Source organism: Jaculus jaculus, chromosome 7, assembly GCF_020740685.1.
Source record: "Jaculus jaculus isolate mJacJac1 chromosome 7, mJacJac1.mat.Y.cur, whole genome shotgun sequence".
Taxonomy (NCBI): domain Eukaryota; kingdom Metazoa; phylum Chordata; class Mammalia; order Rodentia; family Dipodidae; genus Jaculus; species Jaculus jaculus.
In genome coordinates, this window is record NC_059108.1 from 107061986 (window position 1) to 107085971 (window position 23986).

The following is a 23986-nucleotide window of genomic DNA, read 5'->3' on the forward strand; positions in this document are numbered from 1 at the left end:
GAAAAGTAATATATTGAAAATACCAAATTATTAGGATGTAAAGACACACAGATATAGGTAAGAATATTAATTTTATACTTCAAATAGGACACATATTTTTCAAAAGAAAGATCACTATTTCAAAATTAACAATGATAATAGAAAAATATTTCTATATACTTATAACAGTAAGAGCTATATTTTTCAGTAAATAAAATGGCCAGGCGTGGTGGCTCATGCCTTTTATCCCAGCACTTGGGAGGCAGAAATAGGAGGATTGCTGTGAGTTCAAGGCCACCCTGAGACTACAGAATGAATTCCGGGTTAGCCTGGGTTAGAGTGAGACCCTACCTTAAAAAAACAAAAAAATAAAATAAAATGATAAAAAGTGAAAAGCTGGTGTGGAAAGATGGCTTGGCAGTTAAGTGCACTTCCTGCACAAGCACGAGGGGCCTGAGGAAGGCGGGGACTGGCAGAGTTCAAATCTCCAGATCACATATGAACAGCTGAGGTGGCAATATGTGCCTTTACTCTCACAGAGGAGCAGAGACCCAAGAACCAGCAGATCCCTGCAAGCTCTAGTTCTAGAATCATTAAAGAGACTCTACAAAACAAAGACTAGGTGGCAGAGCAATGGTGCAGTTGCCCAGTGCTCCACTCTGGCCGCCACAGATGAACACTCCGCCACTGCAGATGAGCTTATGGGACACTACACCACACTCCATACACACCGTGGAGTTTCAAAGGGGAAAGTGGGAGGGGGGAGGGAATTACTATGGGATATTGTATACAATCATGGAAGTTGTCAATAAAAAAAATGAAGAAAAAAATTTTTTTTAATTTTTAAAAAGCTTATGGAGAAATCATAAAACACTGGATACACACTCTAGTCACTCAACATCGCCAATACAGCACATGATACGTCTTCCTATCTAGCAGATGTTGCTTTTTAAAAAGGTAATTATTCATTGATTACTTAATATTTCTGAAATTCATTAGACAGATTTCTATCAGTGAATAAACTTGCCATGAAATTTTAATTATGTGTCAAGTGTTCAAAAACTCAAAATAAAATGAGACAGGACAACTACAGGTAGTATATAAAATGGATTTTAATGATATAATTAAAGGGTATCACTGACATTAAAATTGATTATACACTGTAGCCATCTTACATAAGCCTATTTTAGTACCACTTTATATTCATGGGTATGTTTTAAAATAGGTCACCAGATATTTACATTCCTGATGAAAATGTACATATTCCTGAGGCTAAGGGAATAACTAAATAACAATCGCTACTATATGAATTAACAATAACTTCATTAAACCATAAAACATTAGGTAAAAGCATAGTTGAAAGATAAAAGTATAAAGCATACTATTTCTTTGTCGTTAGAATTCAATGACTGTAACACTAAATTGGACATTAAAATTAACACTTTCTTTCCCCTAAAATACACCGGTAGCATAAGGTCTAACCATACATCCGGTGCTTGAATAATTTCCCACATCTTCTATCTCACTCAAAAGATGAGATTAGGGCTGGAGAGATGGCTTAGTGGCTAAGCGCTTGCCTGTGAAGCCTAAGGACCCCGGTTCGAGGCTCGATTCCCCAGGACCCACATTAGCCAGATGCACAAGGGGGCTCACGCGTCTGGAGTTTGTTTGCAGTGGCTGGAGGCCCTGGTGCGCCCATCTCTCTCTCTATATATATATCTGCCTCTTTCTCTCTGTCTGTCTGTCACTCTCAAATAAATAAATAAAAATAAACAAATTTTTTAAAAAGATGAGATTACATGTATGAAGGTACTGTGCTTTTGGTCAATTAAAAACAAATTACCTATTATGTCATTTTAGAAATAGAAACTCAGTAATGTTCTCTGCAGTTTGTCCCACCTTTAATAAGATGTGACTATTTAAAAATTACTTAAAGCACAGAATTTATGCATCATGAATCAGCTAGACTCAAAACTTTAACAAACACAGCTGCAAAGGTGAGGAGACAGAAAGTAAGTTAGGGCAAAAGAAAACTAAATTTAGGGCTGAAGAGATGGTTTAGCAACTAAGGCTCTTGCTGGTAAAGCCAAAGGGCCCAGGTTTGATTTCCCAGTACCCATGTAAAGCCAGATGCACAAGGTAGCATATACATCTGGAGTTTGTTTGCAGTGACTAGAGGCCCTGGCCTGCCTATTCTTTCTCTCTCCCTCTTCCTCTCCCACCCCCCCACACACACACAAATAAAGAAGGTATTTTTTAAAAAAATTTCTCCATGTATTAAAAAGAAAGAAAACTAGGGCTGGAGAGATAGCTTAGCAGTTAAGCACTTGCCTATCTGTAAGCCTAAGAACCCTGGTTCAAGGCTCGATTCCCCAGGACCCATGTTAGCCAGATGCACAAGGGGGCACACACATCTGGAGATCGTTTACAGTGCCTGGAGGCCCTGACATGCCCATTCTCTCTCTCCTCTCCCCTTCCTTCCTCCCTCCCTCCCTCCCTCCCTCCCTCCCTCCCTCCCTCCCTCCCGTCTGTCTGTCTGTCTCTCTCTCTCTCTCTCTCTCTCTCTCTCTCTCTCTCTCTCTCTGTTCCTCTCAATAAATAAATAAAAATAAACAAAAAAAGAAAGAAAATTATATCTTTAACAAGGCCAAAAGTAGTCACATTTACTGGAAATATTAATGTCAGTGCCAAAATACACAATGATCAATTGAATAAAATTGCTCTAAAGTAGAAACTGGAGGGGCGGGGGGGGGGGGACAAGAACAGATACCAAGTGAACTTTGGAAGCACATAAAACCATGTCTTTTTCTCAGCTTTCTGAAGCACAGTCTCACTTTGTAGCCCAGGATAGCCTGGAACTCACCATCTATTCCAGGCTAGCCTTAAATCCATGATGATCCTTTTTAAAAAATTTTTTTTTGTTTATTTTTATTTATTTATTTGAGAGTGACAGACAGAGAGAGAAAGAGGCAGAGAGAGGGAGAGAGAGAGGGAGAGAGAGAGAGAGAATGGGCATGCCAGGGCTTCCAACCACTGCAAACGAACTTGAGACATGTGCGCCCCCTTGTGTATCTGGCTAATGTGGGTCCTGGGGAACCGAGCCTTGAACCAGGGTCCTTAGGCTTCACAGGCAAGCGCTTAACCACTAAGCCATCTCTCCAGCCCCATGATGATCCTTTTGTCTCAGTCTTCTGGGTGCTGGAATTACAGATGTGAGCCACTACATCTGGCTAGAATCACTTCTTTAAATATGCTATTTCATTTTTATTTTAAAAGTTATTACTTACACTCTGGTTCTCTTCTGATCTAATACATCTTTCACCTTTTAAAAAAAATTGTATTTATTTATTTATCTGAGAGAGCAAGTGAGGGAAAGAGGCAGACAGAACGAGAGAGAGAGAGAGAATAGGTGTGCCAGGGCCTCCAGCCACTGCAAACAAACTCCAGATGCATGCACCACCTTGTGCATCTGGCTTACATGGGCCCTGAGGAATCAAACCAAGGTCCTTTGGCTTTGCAGGCAAACATCTTAACCACTAACCCATCTCTCCAGCCCCTCTTTTGCCTTTTATTAAAAAGTTGTTGCTTGTGCCAAGTGATGCACACCTTTAATCCCAGTACTTGGGAGGCAGAGGTAGGAAGATCTTCGTGAGTTCAAGGCTACCCTGAGAATACATTGTGAATTCCAGGTCAGCCTGAGCTAGGTAAGACCCTATCCTGAAAAACTTAAATAAATAAATAAATAAATAAACAAATTGTATGTAATCCAATCTACTTGCTAGGCTATAGAAAAGTGGGCATATTACATGCATGAAAAATAAAGTACATTTTTCCAGAAGAATGTCCTTCTCATTAAAAAAAAAAAATCTTTAAAGGGAAGAGAATGTGGGTGGGGAAAGAGATTAAGCAAAGTTAAAATAAAATGCATGATGATTTCTTTATCTCCAGTGATGAGAAAAGGAAACAGTACTTAATGCTTGAAACATCTAAACACCTAAATCATGTGATGAGAGCCTCAGGAGAAATGCGACCTTGTTACCTAAGTGTGGCACATCATTAGTGTAGGCCAGCTTTCTCCACCTCTGCTGAAGCTGTGTATGGCCACCATGTGACTTACTGTGGCCCCAAAAATGTGAGGAAAAGAAGAATGTCTCTTTAAGGCAACTATTTCAACAGCTAGAGTAGACAGGATTTATTGCTTCTGTCACCATCACAAGAGAGACTTCCATGGTAGCTATTTTGTCAGCATGACCACCACACACCCAGATGATGTGCAATAAGCATGTGACACAAAGGAATGATAAACCTGCAGAGATTTGAGGAGTTACTATGATAGCAAAACTGTTTTTCACTATTCAAACTAGAAATGAGCAGCTTCCTTAACAAAACCTCCAAAACACTGACTAGGGGAATCACCACTGTCTACCTACAAAGAGCTGAAACTAAAGCTCAGCAGGTGACCCACATGAAGAAGTGATGCAAACAGTTGATAAAAGTCTTGCTACAAAAAGTTGGGCATGATGTGTACTTCATGAACTCACAATGAACATGTACCTCACTTCGTGTGGCTAACAAACTTATTTCTAACATCAAGAAAAAAAAGACTGGAAGACCAAAGATTAGTATGGATGGTGGTTGCTATTGGTTGTATTTAGCAAGATGTTCAAAGAAAGCTGCTCTGAGAAGTTTCATCCAAGAGCACTAGCTATGCAAACCAAAAACAATTCTGAGGCACGCACCTGCCAGGGTCAAAGAAGCATGCTGACCAAACTGCTCAGCCACAAAAGAAGGCCATGTTCTTTAAAGCCAATTTCAGATGTGGCTGAGATAATCAAATCTGCAGGACCTCTCACAAAACAAAGCCAAAGACCATGGCGAACTAATCTGCAGGGCATGTGCAGAACTAGAATTCTTTGTGATCAGTCTAGTGGTAAGTTTTGTGTGCCGAAGTTCTCTGAAGAAGCTGCAGCTGTATTAAAGCTCTTGCAGAATGCCTGGCCTTGGCTGAAGAGAACAGCGTGATTGTAGAGCTGTGGGATGCTGCGAGATAAGAACAAATGCTGGGCTCTTTCACCCCTTCTAATAGCTACTTACTATCGACCTGTGTATCTGACCTAACATCATCGATGTTTGGAATGCACATCTCACCTCCACCAACCCTAAAGTTAATGTGATAAAGACCTATGGGTTTCATTCTCTTGCTGCAGCCTTCCTAGCTAATGATCCCACCTACATATTTGGTAATCACAATGACTGATAACTTTCTTTTCATGTAACCTTTTCTGTGGTGGAACATATCATTCAAGGTGACATGAGTCTATGTTCCTGGGCCATGGCCACTTACATATGGTTCAGAGTCAACTATTTTTTTTTAATTTCCTTAAGGCAGAGTGGATATTTTGTCTTGACACAATAAAAACTGTTCAGAAACCTGTTTAGCAATTTCAAAAAGTAATATGAAGCCCAGCATGGTGTTGCAAGCCTTTAGTTCTAGCACTTGGGAGGCAGAGGTAGGAGGATTGCTGTGAGTTCAAACCCAGCCTTAGACTACAGAATGAATTCCAGGTCAGCCTGGGCCAGAGTTAGACCCTATCTTGAAAAAATAAAACAAAAAGAAAGTAATATGGCTATTTGTTAAATATAACAATAATTTTATGTGATTTGTTGTTAATTTTTTTTTTTTTAGTTTGGTTTTTGAGACAGACTTCCACTAAGCAGCCTAGACTAGCTTTAAACTCACTTTATAGCCCAAGCTGACCTCAAACTCATAGCAATCCACTGTTTCAGCCTCTAGAATGCATGTGCCCACCATGCCTGACTGGTTCTAATAATTTTAAAAGTGGGGTTTGTAACTTGATGCTTATTTTCCTTTTTTCATAAGTCATTCTTGTTATGTTTATCAAAAATATCAAACTAGTTGATATAAAGGCTAGACTGTCCAAATGTTTCTAGTTCTCTATACACGTTGAAATTATACTTCTGGATAACATGAGTTAGGTATAGCCACAAAACTTCATGGCTTTCCATGTTAAGGAACAGAGGAAGCTAGCAGCTGTAACTATTAAATTATATCAATTATCTACTCATACCATTCTCTGGGAAAAGAGGCACTCCTTATCTTGCAACAAATAAGCTATACAATGTTGACCAAGTTCCTGTAACAGGAACATTCTGTTCAGAATTAGTTTATTTACATTTTAACTTATTAGTAGAGAACAGAACCTGCTCACTGAAACAGCCTCAAATAAAATGTAGATTAGGAGCTGGAGAGATGGCTTAGTGATTAAGCGCTTGCCTGTGAAGCATAAGGACCCTGGTTCAAGGCTTGATGCCCCAGGACCCACGTTAGCCAGATGCACAAGGGGGCGCACGCATCTGGAGTTTGTTTGCAGTGGCTGGGGGCCCTGGCGCGCCAATTCTCTCTATACATATATCTGCCTTTCTCTCTGTGTCTGTTGCTCTCAAATAAATAAATGAAAAATGAACAAAAAAAATGTTTTAAATGTAGATTATATCTTAATATGGTTGACTATTTAAGATCCAAAGGAGGTACAGGGAGTCAATATCTCACCACATTAGAGCTCTTCCAAATAGGCCGGGGAGGGAGGGATTCTTCTATCTGCACCCTGAATGCTTATCCCACCAAAAAAAAAAAAAAAAAAAAAAAAAAAGAGGCTGGGGAGCAGGGATGTGGGCAATCTTATAAAGAACGAAAGTTAGTGTGGATATTATCCACATTTTGTCTACCTTCACTTTGAGCACAGAATATAGGAGAAAAATGAAATTTTGTTAACTATTTATGACCTAAAATTTGCATCTCATTAATTATGTAAAATGTACAAACATAGGTCAGACAAACAAATCAGATTTTATGCTTAATTTATGTCCTTAAGTATGTAACTGCAACCAATGACCTTACTACTGTGAGGGGCACTCCGTCCTCTTATATGAGGAGGGCTGTGTATTGCCCTCAGCACACATTCACTAAGAACCCATGAGGCAACATTGTTAAATTGTAATAAACTTGGGCTTTTCCCAAAGGATTAATATTGTGATAGGTCTATTAGTTTCTTACAGTAAATGGCATCCTAATAAATCTGCTGGACTAAATGCTTAGCTGAGGATGTCTATAACAGTGTCAGGACATCCACCAGTTCATCAGCATACCTAGAAAGAATGCAAATAGCAACAATATGAGGAGTCTGCTAAACTACTGACCTACCATCTGGAGTACAAAACAGGCTTGAAATCGCTATGCAACCCAGTTGTACTTGTGGGAGAAGGCTACACACTTTCTAGACAAAGCAGAGGACAAAGGATATTGAGTTAGGAAAGACTGGATCTTGGATGCTCCAGCAAAAGTAGTAATGTTTTTCCACAAGGGTACTGAATACATGTAGTGCGCTGTTCATTCTGACAGCACTTGAATTCCTCTTGATTGCACTACTCTGCTCATTTTATTATCGAATGCAAAAAAGAAGGCCAATATACGCTAGTATATATTTTGTGTCTCACTTCTTTAAAACAGTAACATAGTATCTATTTTGTATCTCAGTCCCAAGCAGGGATGACGACATAAACTCATACATACAAATCTATCACAAGAGGACTTTGAGTACTGACTATTCTTTCTTCAGCTCCAAATCTGTTACTCTGCGCTCTACCCTCCCCACCAATGTGTGCCCAGAGCATCTCTCCAAATTGTAAATTTCAAAGAACCACCTTACCCCTGCAGATCGCTACGACATCCATCCTACCTACCACCTGTACTTCAGGGACATTTCTCAAGCGAGGGGGAAGGGTCTTCGTTCAATCACCGTGCCTCGACGGTTCCTTCACTGCTCACGCCAAGAAAAGATAAGCAAACAAAAACAACAACAAAAAAAGAAAAAAAGCCTCTCAGCAGGATCCAGGTGAGGGCTGGTCGGTGTCCCTCGGGTGTGCCACACACATCCCAGTCCGGAGCTCCACGGGCAGGCCTTGCTGGAGGAAAGCCCGCCGGGTCCGAATGTGCATTCCTGCAGGCAGAAGCCACATCCCCCAAGGACCCGCAATGCCACCTACCTGCCCCGAGCTGCGTGCCTCACCGGTGGAGAGCCACTGAAGCGGCCCGGGCCACCAGTTCCCGTCACCCGAGACCTGGGAGGATCTAGAGGACGGTCCTCCCGCAGCCGCCCAGCGGCAATGCCTACCTGTGAGAGATCCGCGTCCCCAAGGCCGCCACCACCCCCGGCGCAGACTGGGGGGGGGGGGGGGGGGCCCGGGCCAAAAAAAAAAAAAACCCTGGACTCCTCCCCCGCCTCGTGCTCCTTACGTAAGGGACTCTTCAACCAATGGAAAGCTCAGGGGGCGGAGCGAGAGCCGCCCCAGGTGACAGCCGACCAGCAAGTCCTCCCGCCGGCGCGAGCCGGCCGTGCAGTTGCCGGGCCAATCAGCAGTGTGGGTGGAGAAAAAAGCAGGGGGAGGACGAGGGGAAAGCAGGCATCCAATCAGAGCTCAGCATCCTGGAGTGACGCGTGCGGCGGCCCGTGGCCTTCCGAGCGCGGCGCTCAGGGGGCGTGCCCGCCTGGACCAATCGCTGGCAGCCCACGGTGCGGAGCGAGCGCCTCAAATGCTCGGCTTTCTCAGCTGATTGTCTCCAGCCGAGAGTTGTTTTTTTGCTTGCTACGGAGCAGAGCCGCAGCAGGAGGAGCCGAGACCCCCCGGGGTGGTGGTGGTGGTTGGGGGGGGGTGGGGTGGGAGGAGGAGGAGAAAAGGGAGGACGGAGGAGGCGGGGTCGGTGGGGAGCGGCGGCGGCTGCTGCACGCGGGGCGCCGGGTCCTGTCACGGCGCTTCCTGGGGTTGGTGGGTGGGGGGGGTCAGGGCACACTCCATCTCCCCCTCGACGGCGCCCCTGAGGTCCGACCCTTGCCTTCCCGCGCGCGCGCGCTCGCCCGTCTCACGTTTCTTTCATGAGGGTGTCGGTGCCGGGTCCGGCCGTGCCCACGGCGGGCCGCGAACCCTCGACGCCGGGCGGCGGTGGAGGAGGTGAAGGCGGCGACGGCGGCGGGGGCTCCGTGGCTGTGTCCGGCGCCGCGGTGCCCGGCTCGGTGCAGCTGGCGCTGAGCATCCTGCACGCCGCGCTCTACGCCGCGCTCTTCGCCTTCGCCTACCTGCAGCTGTGGCGGCTGCTCCTGTTCCGCGAGCGGCGGCTCAGTTACCAGAGCCTCTGCCTCTTCCTGTGTCTCGCGTGGGCTGCGCTCCGGACCACGCTCTTCTCCGCCGCCTTCTCGCTCAGCGGCTCGCTGCCCCTGCTCCGGCCGCCCGCTCACCTGCACTTCTTCCCCCACTGGCTGCTCTACTGCTTCCCCTCTTGTCTGCAGTTCTCCACGCTCTGTCTCCTCAACCTCTACCTGGCCGAGGTAAGGCGGGAGGGGCCGGCGGTGGGCCTTGCGGGGAGACCCCTGCCTCCCTCCCCGGGGGCGGGGGGGAAGAAGGACGGGAGGGTGCGCCCTGATCAACTCCCTCCCGGGAGGGACAGGACGGAGTAGAGCATCCCCGGGAAACTGAGGCGCACCGCTGTTTTCTCCCTCAACTTAAGCATGCTAAGGGATTGGATGATTGGGGAGCGGGCATGGGGGAGAGTATGGATGCGTAAAACACTTAGAACAGCGGGACAACCTCTTTGTTCAGTGTGTACCCCCCCTTCCGGCTCTCTTAGGTAAGGTGTTGGGTGGCCCCCACAAAGTGGCATCGCAAGAAGTAACAGCCCCGTTCGCTCTGCCCAAGCTGGACCGAGTGGAGGGGAGGTTGGGTGCTGAGGTAGCGGCAGCTCTGCTGGAGCTGGACCGCCGCCAGCCATTACGTCACCAGGCAGAGCTGTGCCTCCGCTATTGTTGCTGCGTTTCTTTTATTAGAAGCTTATATTCCCTCCTGCATCTCCTTGCCTGTGGCTCGATAATGCCTCGCACAAATTCCCGTTCGATCGTTCCCCAGCAAGGTGAACGATCAATAACCGATGCTGCGGGACAGTACAAGGATCTCCCTAAAGCCCTTAGTGTTTGCCCCAGTTGATCATGTTTTGGCCATGTACCCTACCTCTCTGATCACATAGTCTTTGCGGGGAGCTAATTAAGACAGAGAGGGTAGGGGAAGACTAGCTTAACCTATGCCTATTGCAGAAACAATCCGCCGAACTGTTTTTTGCAGTAAGTTGCTTAATAGCTGAAATCTAATCACACCCCCTTTCTCTTTTATGGGGGATTGCTGGTTGGATTGCATTGTTCTGCAGCGCTGAGGTATTTGACCCATTTCAGACAGGTTTGGACTGTAAGGTTGTCACTCGTTTACCCGCTAGTGATATTTAAACCACGGTATTTTAAGACTTGCTCCCCAAAGGCCCCACTTTCCCTCAAAAGAAGAGCTTGACAGGAAGAGAAGAAACAAGGTGACATCATATGCTTAATACTGACTAATATAGAACAATATTGGTCTATGCAGCTAATCCTCTCAACAGCTTCTGGAGGTGATAAGAATTAAGCATAGTTTGGAAGAAAAGTAAAAAATAGTTGAGTCAGATTGTGTTTATATTTCCCGCACAAACCAACTCTCCCCCCCCCCTTAATAAATAAGAAACAGATGCATCGTTTTAAAAATCACATGGTCATAACTTCAGCTAGTTAGCACACTACAACAACAGCTAAGTAACGAAGCTAAACTTTATTTCTTTTTTTTTTTTCTTCATTCTTTGGAAGTTCAAACAATTCAATGACAAAAATCCAAACCTTAAAAGCATGAGTAATCATAGTCATGCTACTTACTTGAGAATGTTCTGATTATCCACTTTATCAAGCCATTATAACATTTCTTTATATGTAAAATGATATATTGGTTCTTCCTGCCACCATTTCTGATAGAATATTAGTAATTTCTTATCACTATAGCCTTTCTTTAGCTTTAGATGCAGTTAATTTACCAGAAAGTAACTAGTAGTCTACATGCTGGGAGTATGTTCTGCTATAAATCTTGACTCACAAAACTATAGTAATTATTCACTGTAAAATAGTTGTTAGGGAGCTCATGAAGCTAATCACATTTTACCTAAGATGTAATGTATTATCATAAAGTGTACAATCTTAAACATATGACTAGATTAAAATTATATATAACCACCACCCTGAATAAGATATCAAACATTTCTGCTGCTCCATAAGGTTCATTTGTATCCTATACCTCTCACTCTAAGGTAAATTAAGTGGCCAAACCTTATAATAGAAAAACTTCATTTCTGTTTAAGCTCAAAATTTTAAAAGTGTGTTTCTGTGACATAAAATACACATATCTAGATTGTGTGTGTGTCCAGATGCCCTTGCCCCTTGAGCACATGTGCAGAGGGAAAGAGCAACACTGGGTGTCCTTTATCACTCATCCACATGGTTCCTTGAGGTGGATGGAGTCTTTTTCCCAACCCGGATTGGCTGACCAGTTAGCCCCAGTGATTATCTGGTTTTTGCCCACCACTGGATTAGGGTAATAGGTGTGTGTAGCCATGCCCAGCTGTTTACGTGGATCCTGGGGAACTTGAACTCAGTGAATCAGGCCCTCATGCTTGTGTGCCAAGCACTCTTACCTACATCTTCCAGACTGGGTTTTCACACTTTTGATTGTTAACATTCTAAGTAGTAAGGAAGAATTTTTTGTTTTATTATTTTTATTTATTTGAGAGTGAGAGAGCGAGAAAGGGGGGGGGGGAGAGAGAGAGAGAGAGAGAGAAAGAATGGATGTGCCAGGGCCTCCAGCCACTGCAGACAAACTCCAGATGCGTGCACCCCCCTTGTACATCTGGCTAGCATGGGTCCTGGGGAATTGAGCCTCCAACCGGGGTCCTTAAGCTTCACAGGCAAGCGCTTAACTGCTAAGCCATCTCTCCAGCCCATAAGGAAGAATTTAAACTCTGAGAGTTTTCCTTTTAAATGAATCTTTTGTCCATGTGATGTACTGTAATAAAAAAAATTAAACTTTATTAGCCTAGAAAACAGAATTTGCAAAAGAAAAACTGGACTAAAGTTTTTTTTTTTCTCTTACAGTGTCTGCTAAAAAAAAGTGAGTTGTCTATTCTTGTCTTTAATCAAACTTAAAAAGTTGGACATGTAACAATAGAATCCTCATTTTAAACATTTTTGAAAACCTGCTAAAAAAGACATGTTAACCTGAATTTGTTTCTCATTTCATTAAGAAAATCTCATATGGGGCCCTGGAGAGGTGGCTTAGCAGTTAAGCGCTTGCCTGTGAAGCTTAAGGACCCCAATTCGAGGCTCGATTTCCCAGTACTCATGTAAGCCAGATGTACAGGGTAGCATGGAGTTTATTTGCAGAGGCTGGAGGCCCTGGTGTGCCCATATTTATTCATTCTCTCCCCCCCCCCATCTCTATCACTCTCAAAAAAAAGAAACAAGAATTTTTTTAAAAGAAAGAAAAAAGCTCATAGGTGTCTGAATTTAAAGCCTTGATGTGATGGCACATTCCTCTAATCTCAGCACTCATGAGGCCAAGGCAGGAGAATTGCTATGAGTTTTAGACCAGCCTGGGCTACCCAGTAAGACCCTATCTCAAAAGGAAACATATTTGAAAGCCAGTTGTGATAGCACATCCCTGAAGTCCTGGCACACAAGTGACAGAGGCAAGAAGATCTTAAGTTCCAGGTGAGCCTGGGTTACACTAAAGAACCAAGCAGCAATAACTGTGTGTGAATTTTTTGTAGGTTTTTTGAGACAGGCTGTCTGTATAGCCCAGGTTGGCCTCAATTTCCCAATCCTCCTGCCTCAGCTAACCAAGTGAAAGAGTTACAAGCATGAAGCATGTGCCATAATACCCAGTGTGAGAGTTCTTTAGACTGTAGCAGAGTGACAAGGGAAGTCTATTTGTTGACAAATACAAAGCTAATATTTGCTTTCTTAATCCTAATTCCATTTTACTCTTTGAATATTGAGAGAAAATGGGGGCACTAGGGCCTCTACCCACTGCAAACAAACTCCAGATGCATGTGCGACCTTGTGCATCTGGCTTGCAGGGGTTTTGGGAAATTGAACTGGGTCCTTAGGCTTCATGGGAAAGCACCTTAACTGCTAAGCCATCTCTCCAGCCCACATCTCACTTTTGACCTAAAACATTTATGTCCATTTCTAAGACTCCTAACTTTATTTTTTTTCTTTTTCTTTTTCTTTTTCTTTAGAAAGAGGGGGGAGAGAGAGAATGAATGGGTGCTCCAGGGCCTTTAACCACTGCAAACAAACACCAGATGCATGTGCCACAATGCGCATCAGGCTTACACAGGTACTGGGGATTCAAACCTGGGTCTTTATGCTTCACAGGCAAGTGTCTTAACTGCTAAGCCACCTCGCCAGCTCAAGACTTCCAACTTTAACAATTTAGTTGCAGGGAGTCATTTATGTATATAAAAATATAGAGAGCAGCTATTACTACTTTGAAAACAGTTTTAAAATGGGTCTTCCAAAATGCAGGTTTTTGGAAAGCTTAACACTAAACCACTCTTTCTTTTCGTGACTACCCTTGAATGGGATTGACATAAGAAGTAGTCCTGGGCCGGTTGTGGCGGCACATGGCTTTAATCCCAGCACTTGGGAGGCAGAGGTAGGAGGATCACCATGAGTTCCACCTGAGACTCCATAGTGAATTCCAGGTCAGCCTGCGCTAGAGTGAGACCCTACCTCAAAAAAACAAAAACAAACCAAAAAAAAAAAGTAAAAAAAAAGAAGTAGTCCTGGGATGGAGAGATGGTTTAGCAAGCAAGGCATTTGCCTGCAAAGCCAAAGGACTTTGATTTGACTCCCCAGGACCCACATAAGCCAAATGCACAAAATGGCACATGCCTCTAGAGTTCCTTTGCAGTGGCTGGAGGCCCTGGCACACCCATTCATATTCATTCTCATATTCTCTCTCTTTCTCTCTCAAATAAATAAAAAGATAAAAATATATTTTTGAAAAGATAGTCCTTTCTAAAACAAATAGGCTTTTCAGTTTCTCATTATTAGCCTTCTGGAAGCAGACTGTTGGAAGAAAAAAAAACTGTACACTAATGTAAAAATATAGACTTAATTTTGGGGGGCAGAATTGGTATAACTTGAAATTTACCAAAGTTTTGTGGTCATATATTTTCACTGAGAAGATTTAAGTCTGTAGAACAGATTATCTCATAACTAGTGCAGGCCGCCATTAGAATGTGTAAAGGAACGGAGCATGAGAGTGTGTGTACGTCTTTGGACCATTATGATGAATGCCAAAATCACAGGCTTAATCTTTGAGGCTCATCTTGACATCCTTTCATGCTATTTTCTAATTTAAATACCAGTTGTTTAATCAGAATAAAGTGCAGGGACTTAATCACAATTCCAGAACATCTAGGAAAGTTAAATTTAAAATTTTAAACACTCTTTTGTGGATGATTTATTGCCCCTGCCAGTAGCTGTGCTCTTCCAAATCTGGTTTTTTAAAGGACATACAAACTAATTTTTTTTTTTTCTTTTTTTCAGGGCAGGGTCTCGCTCTAGCCCAGGCTGATCTGGAATTCACACTGTAGTCTCAGGCTGGCCTCAAACTCAAAGCAATCCTCCTACCTCTGCCTCCCAAAGACCTGGGATTAAAGGCTGTGTCACCACACCCAATACTCTTCCAAATCTTGATGACACTTTAAATGTAATTTTTGCTTATAGGCCTGTTAGTTTTATTCTGTGTCCTACAAAAATATACTTGAAGATAAGTTCTTTTACTGTATTTTTGTCACACAGCAACTAGCATAATAGTGACTATATTATTAAATGATGATACAAAAGTCAAAACCTAGAAAACCTCAGGCATGATACACAACTCAAAACCTAGAAAAAGCTGGGCATGGTGGCACACACCTTTAATCCCAGGACATGGAGGCAGAGGTTAGGTGAATTACTGTGAGTTCAAAGCCAACCTTGGACTACAGAGTAAATTCCAGGTCAACCTGGGCTAGAATGAGACCCTACCTTGAAAAAAATAAATAAATAACCTAGAAAATATTCATCTGATGTGTCCAGTTAACTTTATTTTGATGAGAATTTGAGGTAAATTACTTACAGAATCCATAATTACTATATTTTCTGCCTTAAAGATTCCACATGTGGGGCTGTGGAGATGGTTCAATGGGTAAAGTGCTTGCCATGCAAGCATGAAAACCTGAGTTCAGATCCCTAGCACTCATGTACAATCCAGATATGCCAGCACATGCCTGTCATCACTGCACTGGAGAAAGTAGAGATAACAGGATCCCCAGGACTTTCTGACTACCTTGTGTAACCAAATCTGTGAGCTCTGGGTTTAGTGCAGACCTTGTCTCAAAGATAAATAAGATAGAGAGCAACTGAGGAAGGCACCCAGTATCAGTCTCTGGTCTTCACATACATGTGAACACACTCGTACAAATATGCATACACACATGTAAAGAAAAATGATACCACATGCTGTAAATGCTAATACTCTTTTAGAGTAGCTTGGTTTAATTAGACTAAAATTCATTTTGATTATTATGTAAAACCTCATTAACAAAAGCTGCTTTAAGAGTTTTGCTTAACTATTTTCATATCATGGCAAGTGGTTCATAATCGTTAGAGCTGTTCTCGGTTGGTTTCAATGAATTGTAAACAGAAAGGTCTAAAATGTCTACTTCACAAGTTAGTTACTATGTACTGGAAATGGTTTGACTTTTCTTTGTAAGTGATTATAAACTTCTTTTTAAATTTTTTATTTATTTGGGAGAGGAGAAAAGTAGACAGAGTTGGCTACACCAGGGCTTCCTGCCACTGCAAATAAACTCCAAATGCACGTGCCATTTTGGGCATATGCCTTCAGGTGGGTACTGGGGAATTGAACCTGGGACATCAGGCATGGCAAGCAAGGGCCCCCAACTGCTCTTATCTGAGTACTAAATTTCATTTTATCCACTAACTTGATCCTGGTTTTCCTAATACTATCTGTAAGACCAGAATTTCAGATACTTACATAGCACAGAAGACATGATTATAATGCCTTACATTTTATGGGTTCAATATCTTCAAAGCATTTTGTAACATCTTCATCTTATTAGATAGGAAAGGGGTGTCATTTGTCCAGTGTTACATGGCTAATATGTATCAGATGTGAAGCTACTGTATAGCTCCAATGCTGTCAAATCTTACCAAGAAATCTTCCTAGATCCTGAACATCTCTGGATACCATTACTTCTTAGTTTATAATTTGATACTTCTCTAATGCATGTTTTAATACTTTCATATTTGTATATCTTTCCCATCGTCTAGCAGTCCCTTTCTTAACCCATCATATCAGCATTTGACCCTTGACCCCTAGTTTAAAGTAGAAGCCAGAGCCATCTGACTCACCCAAGCTTCAGAGTATTTCCTAGTAGTGGTGCAGAGAGGAATATTTTTTCAATGCATGATTGAATCTTGTAAAGACACTACTTGAGGCCAGAAACCATAAAAAGAGAGGGGTTTAGAATGATAAAATGCCACAAAGGTGTTTCTCTTAGGGACGGGAGTAGTTATTAACTACTCCTTAGTTGCTCACAGCCTGTATTTTAATTTTATATGTTGAGAGAACCAAGAGGTAACATTAAGGGCTATATCTTGTGGTGAGGTCTGGAGACCTCACACCCCTACAGCATAAAGCCCAAACCCTCACAGTGTACACTTTGAATGAATCAATCCAGAATATAAAGAGGTCCTCAGAGGTTAATAGTGGGATTCATGCCTGTCTTTGCCTTGGATATAAGTGAAAGTGGGGAGTACAAATTATTGGGACCCTTCCAAGGGAATTCATAACAAGCTGTTCTCACACAAGTTTGAAGATAGAGTTCACATAACTTCACAAGTTCTGTGATGTTACATGGTTAGGGAGGGAAAAAAAATTACCCAATGTAGCTCAAAGAAATAGGTAAAATATATGAACAAATAGTTAAGAGAAAATGAGGATATAATGGCCAGATATTTTGTGTGTGTGTATAAAATTGAAATTTCAGAAAAATTTAAAGAGCTAATGACTGATAGTTCAGTCAAATTCAAAAGCTTAAAATTCTAATTAGACCAGGCTTGGTGCCACACGCCTTTAATCCTGGCACTCAAGAGGCAGAGGTAGGAGAATCACTGTGAGTTCAAGGCCAGCCTGAGACTACATAGTGAATTCTAGGCCAGCTTGGGCTACAGCAAGACTCTACTTAGAAAAGCAAACAAACAAAAAAAATCATTAGAATAAAAGTTTAAAACAATGTTAAAATATTTTTAACAAGTCAAACAAATGGTACTACTGACAAAAAATAAAACAGGTACCTAAAAGTCCATCCACAATGAAACAATAGTAGTTGTAAAATAAAAGCATGTGGAGATAAAAATGTTCACTGTGTGATCCCGATTGAAGGATATCCTAAAGGACATAGGTTAAAAGAAGTTCTAAAATGCAGGAAAAAACTAGTGAGCAAAAAAAAAAAAAAAAAAAAAAAGCTACATATGTAAGTAAATGTAAACACAATGAATGTGTGAAAGATTTTCTAATATTTAAAAATGGAAAAAAGAGAACCCGAGCCCTGTGCAATAGCATATATAAATCAGGGTGTTTTGGGAATGAGATTATAAGGTCCTGGGGTGATTGAGAGGAGTATAAACATATTAAACCTTCGATATTCTTTCTAGAAAGGTTTTTGTTAATTTGAGAGGGAGAGATAAAGAGGCAGGCAGAGAATGAGTTGGATGAGCTGGGGCCTTCTGCACTGCAGATGAACCCCAGATACATGTACTACTTTGTGTAACTGGCTTTATGTGGGTACTAGGGAATTGAACCTAGGCTATCAGGCTTTGCAAACAAGTGCCTTTAACAGCTGAGCCATATGTCTATCCCTGAAAATACTTTTCAAATGATATAAATATGTAACTTTTCAAGCTATGGAAAGAAATGACAATATACAAGAAGCCAAGAATAAAGATGTGCACCTATAATCTCAACACTCAGGAGGCTGAGTAAGGAGGCTCTCGAGTTCAAAGCCAGCCTGGACTCCATAGAAAGAACCTCTCAAAAAAGAAAGCAAAGCAAAACAATCTTGAAAGATTGAATTAGTATAGTATAAAAGTTTAATTAAAAGAAAATATTTGGGGCTGGAATAATGACTTAGCAGTTAAGGCACTTGCCTGCGAAGCCTAAGGACTCACATTCAATCCCCAGTACCCACATAAGCCAGATGCACATGGTAGCGCATGTATCTGGAGTTCATTCCAGTGGCTAAAGGCCCTGGTGCACCCATTCTCTTCCTCTCTGTCTATCCATCCCCTCTCAAATAAATAAATAATAAATTTTTTAAAAAGGAAATATTTGTTAGGTATATGGCTCAGTGGTTCCCAGGCAACAAAGGAGGATGCTCAATTTCATGAATCTAATACTACAAAAAATGAAAATGCATCATTCATTTTGATAGAAATTCATTTATTTACAGGAAGCACTACAAATACAAGTATATAAAGGCAAGTGTCAAAGCATAGAAAATATGATATGCTAATCAAAAGAAAACAAATTAATAACACTTCAAAGAAATGTTAAGAAATATGTTTTGTTGGAAATGTTAACATGTTTCACTGAGCAAATGGACAAAACCAATACGAAATACCACCAAAACAGCCATTTATTGAACAATGATCCTAGAGCAGAGAATACTCTATTTTTAACATTTGGATAAATGGGTGTGGTGGCTCATCTGTAGTCTATAGTCCCAGCACTCACAATTCAGACAAAGGAGTATCAAATCAATGGCAGGACTGCTGAAGAAATGGCTTAACAGTTAAGGCACTTGTCTGTGAAACCTAAGGAGCCAGGTTCAATTCCCAGTAACCACAGAAGCCATATACACAAGGTGGCACATGCATCTTGAGTTCATTTGCAGTGGCTGGAACACCATTCTCTCTCTATCTGCCTCTTTCTCTCAAATATTTTAAATATTAAACATATATCTATCATAGAATCTAGTGTGCCTGTTCTCTGTTAAGTAAATAGATAAATATTAAGAAGATCAGAGTCACTCTCTCAGCTATATAAGGAGTTCAAGGCCAGTGTGGGATATATGAGACCCTGTCTCAAAAAAAAAAAAAAAAAAAGCATTGAAGAAATACAGGACAAGAGCCGGGCGTGGTAGCGCACGCCTTTAATCCCAGCACTCGGGAGGCAGAGGTAGGAGGATTGCCATGAGTTCAAGGTTACCCTGAGATGACAGAGTTAATTCCAGGTCACCCTGGACCAGAGTGAGACCCTACCTCGAAAAACAAAAAAAAAAAAAAAGAAGAAGAAATACAGGACAAATTAGAACTAGTGAGACACTGAGAGTATATTTCTACTACCTACCAGCTGTCATGAGCTCATGAACAAGTTACTGAAGTCCTGTTCCCCTTTGTAACTAGATAACAAGTGAGAATTTAATGATCACAAAATCATAAAGTCCTTAACAAATTTTAGCAATATATTAAATATATATTTTGTCATGATGAAATAGCCTCAGATTTCAAGAATGTAGCATTGGTCTAACATTCAGTAGTCAATTAGTGACCATCTTTGTAGTGAAACAAAAAAAAAAAACCTGATTATTTCAATAGGTACATAACAAAATTGACAAAATTCAAAAGTGTGGTTTTTTTTAAGTCTTTTACAAACTAGGAGAAAGAAAGGAAATTTCCTCTGTCTGATAAAGAACATCTACCAAAAAGCTTACACCTAATGTACTTGAGGAAGACTGAAAGCTTATTTCCTATGACAAGACAAATTGTGTTAACACTATGCTGCAGATCCTAGCTATTGCAATAGACCAAAAGGGAAAATATGCTTAAAACTTAGGAGAAAAATAAAATTGTAGGTGACATAGTTACTGAGGTCAAAAATACTTAATGAATCTTCAAAAACTACTAGAACTTATAAGTGAATTTAATAAACCTATATGGTATAACTTTAACTTGAGAGAAAGAAGAGAGGGCAAATGGGTACTTTAAGACCTCTAGACACTGCAAACAAACTCTATTACTTTGATACTGGGGAGTTGAACCTGGGTCCTTTGGCTTTGTAAGCAAGCACCTTAAGTACTAAGCCATTTGTCCAGCCCAGATATAAGTTTTTAAACTAGCAGAAAACATTTGGAAACTGAAATACAAAAACAGTTCCATTTTAAAAATAACAGTGCCAAAAATTAAACTACTTAGTAATATATGTAATAAAGAATATGTAAGGCTTCTATAAGCTGAGCTATTAAGAGAAAATGTCAAAAGCTTATGTGTGGACTAAGGGTGTAGTTCTGTGATAGAGTGCTTAATTAGCATGCACAAGGCCTTGGGTTAGATCCCTAGTGCTGGGGAAAAAAAGCTTGTATAAATGAAAAACATACTCTAGAAGATGGGATGCTTTAAAGATGTCACTTCTCTCTCAATCTATACATTCAAGGAAATCCCTATTAAAATCTCTGCAGGATTTTTATGCTAATTTCACAAATGACTTTATAATACGTGTGGAAATAAAGAAGACCTCAAGTAAAAATTTTGGAAAAGAGTAACAAGCCAGTTTCAATTCCCCAGCACACACATAAACCAGTTACACAAGGTGGCACATATGTCTGGAGTTCATTTGCAGTGGCTGGAGGTCTTGGAGCACCGTTCTCTATCTGCTTTCTTTCTCTCAAATATTTTAAAAAATATTAAGCATAAATTTAATCATAGAATCTAGCTAAGTAACTTGCCAAGAGAAAGGAAATGACACAAAGGTTACATATGAAAGTTCATCATAGCTTTATTCACAAGAAACCAAAACTAAAATTAACCCAAATGTCTATCAAAAGTGGATGGATAATATGTGCATCCATACAAAAAAAAAACCTAACAACATAAGTGAATCGGTGTACTGAATGAAAAGCCAGACTCAAAAATGAGCTAATTTATTCTTCCATTTACACTAAATTTTGTAAAATGTAAAAAATCTATAATCAAAAGTGAATCACCAGTTTCCTGGGGTCTAGAGCAAAAGGGAAGATTCTCAACACATAAATAAACCATAATTTAGCAGATGTAGGAGCATCCTATATTTGTTGATAGTTTCAGAGTTGGTATACATCTGTCAAAACTCAGAATTTTATAGCCTAAATTGGAATTCAATGTGCTATACATAATAATGAGATTGTTTCTCTCTCACTCCAAAAAAGTATAGCACTCTACTCCAGGAATAAAGGCTAAAGTGGAAATTGTAAAAAGTGTAGCTTTATCATTTATTAGTACTATGGAACTGGGTAGAGTAAGTACATTAACTTCTCTGTCCCTAATACCGTGTTCATAGCAATGAAATCCATAATACCTGCTTCATAGGATTATTGTAAAAGCTATATATTATAAAATATATTTACAGTAGCATATAGCATGTAATATCAGTCATTAGTTATTCAGTTTAAAAGAATTTGATTTTATATACATCATTTTTTCATTGCAAAAGCATTATGTTAGAATTCAGTAACAGAAATAACTTGTGAGGACTCAAAGTGTTGCTAACTGGAACAATGCTGGCCTCACATGTGTGAATCCCAAGGTTCATTGGCCAGCAGAGAAAAAAAAAGTTCACTTAGAAATTTTAAAACACTTGAGTTGTCCTGCAGAAACAGTGAGTCTTGATTAAACTACATTAGACAAGAGCCTAAAATTTAACAAAGTATGCATCTAGTTTGTTTTAGAAAAAGAGTAGGATAAATTGAAAGGATGCAAATAATAAATATAAAAGTATTTTCTGTAATATTTTTAAACACAGTAAGATTTGACAAAGCACCTCCATACCTTCTTTTTTATTTATTTTACTTATTTGAAAGAGTGAAAGAAGTAACGAGAAAGGGTGTACCAGGGCCTCTAGCCACTGCAAATCAACTCCAAACACTCACACGCCACCATGTGCATCTGGCCTACGTGGGTACTGGGGAATTGAACATGGGTCTTTGGACTGCGTAGACAAGTACTTTAACTGCTAAGCCATCTCTCCAGCCCCCTTTCTCTTTTTTATTTTTTTTTATTTAGTTGGTTTTGGTGTGTGGGAGACTACATGTTCACATATACATATATATGTGCAGTTGCTTGTGGAGGCCAGAGGACAATTTTGGGGGTCATTCCTTGAGAAGTCATCCACCTTTTATGAGAAAGGAACTCATTGGCCTGAAATTTGCTTCATCAGTGTAGATTTTCTGGTCCGTGAGCTCTAGGGATCGATCTTCTGGCTTTCTCAGTGTTGGGATTCCAAACACGCACTACCATGCCCAGCTTTTTTTTTTTTTTTAATAATTTTAATGTGGGTTTTGGAAATTGAGTACAGGTCATCATGCTTATGAGGCAAGCACTTTACCAACTGAGCTTTTTTTTTTTTTTTTTAGCCCTGTTCTATTTTGTTTTAAAATGAATCTTATTGTAGAGTACAGGCTCTGGCCTCAAACTCACAATCATCCTGCTCCCTAAGTGCTGGGATAACTAGTGTACACCACCTCGGCTAGTCACATCTTTCTTTCTAATTAAACTTCTTCAGAAATTACCATGCACAACATAATTTTCCTACTTGTTTAGCCATGCTAATCCGCTTTTGCCTGTCATTCTATAAAATCACCATTGCCTATGACTCACAGTTACAGAAAGTTCATTAAACATTCCAGTACTGACCCATATTAATCAGTAGCAAATTACTTAAGACTTTGTCCTTAGAACTTTTCTTTTTTTATTGACAACTTCCATAATTGTAAACAATATCCCATGGTAATTCCCTCCTTCCCCCTCCCACTTTCCCCTTTGAAACACCACTATCCATCATATCCCCTCCCCCTCTCAATCAGTCTCCCTTTTATTTTGATGTCATGATCTTTTCTTCCTATTATGATGGTTTTGCGTAGGTAGTGTCAGAACTGTGAGGTCATGGATATCCAGGCTATTTTGTGTCTGGAGGAGCATGTTGTAAAGAGTCCAACCCTTCCTTTGGCTCTAATATTCTTTATGCCATCTCTTCCACAATGGAGCCTGAGCCATGGAAGATGTGATTGAGATATTTCAGTGCTAAGCACAAGCACTCCTCTGTCACTTCTTAGCGCCATGGTGCCTTCTGAGTCATCCCAAGATCACTGCTGTCTGAAAAGAGAAGGTTCTTTAACCAAAAGTGAAAGTAGCATTAATATATGGGTATGAACAATAAGAGAAATGCTTACTGGGCAGTTTGGTGAGCATAGTATATACATTTAGCCAGACAGCAGCAGGTGCTACACCCCTAGGGCTCATGACGACCCGTACTGTTGTAAGTTTTCAGTATCAGGGATTTATTCCCTCCCATGGAGGGGGCCTCCAGTCAAATTAGAGTGTGATTGGCTCCCCCCATAAACAGACGTGCCACTATTGCACCCATTGGCTTATTTGGCCTACCTGGCCAAATATAAAGCTTGCAGTGTCCACTGTTGGGTATCTTCACTGTTGATTTCTCTCTCTCTTCTCTCTCTCCCCCTCTCTCTCTCTCATTGAACTGCATGCAGCATAGCTTTTTCCAGCTTTTTTTCAGCTGGTCTACATGGAAGAGGTTTTGTCTATGTGGAGGAGGTTTTCAACTCAGCTCCAGCAGGGTTTCTCAATGACTTTACAGCCCAAGCATGTGGAGTCTTCAGCAATAGAGTCTTAACATCTATTCCTGGTGGGAAACTGTGGTGGTTTGATTCAGGTGTCTCCCATAAACTTAGGTGTTCTGAATGCTAGATTCCCAGCTGATGGAGATTTGGGAATTAACACCTCCTGGAAGGAGTGTATTGTTGAGGGTAGGCTTATGGGTGTTATAGCCAGTTTTCCCATGCCAGTGTTTGGCACACTCCCCTGTTGCTATTGTCCACCTGATGTTGGCCAGGGGGTGATGTCCACCCTCTGCTCATGTCATCGTTTTTCCCTGCCATCATGAGCTTCCCCTCAAGCCTGTAAGCCAA

General features: G+C 41.0%; 2 protein-coding genes across 4 annotated transcripts in view; one reads left to right on the top strand and one right to left on the bottom strand.

The window, feature by feature from the left end:
- The window catches only part of Txndc16 (thioredoxin domain containing 16), an 84971-nt gene extending 76740 nt beyond the window's left edge, over positions 1–8231 (bottom strand). Inside the window, exons 1-2 of one of the 3 annotated variants that reach the window (XM_045155074.1) lie at positions 7707–7749; positions 7202–7274 (exon numbers count right to left, since the gene is read on the bottom strand). The gene's annotated coding sequence lies outside the window, so the exon portion shown is untranslated. The other 2 variants (XM_004649186.2, XM_045155075.1) reach the window with 2 other exon arrangements.
- Positions 8232–8930: 699 nt separating this feature from the next.
- Positions 8931–23986, top strand: part of Gpr137c (G protein-coupled receptor 137C) — an 88994-nt gene continuing 73938 nt past the window's right edge. Inside the window, exon 1 of the mRNA XM_004649187.2 lies at positions 8931–9380. Within this exon, the coding sequence (XP_004649244.1) occupies positions 8931–9380 (450 nt within the window). The remainder of the gene's footprint in view (positions 9381–23986) is intronic.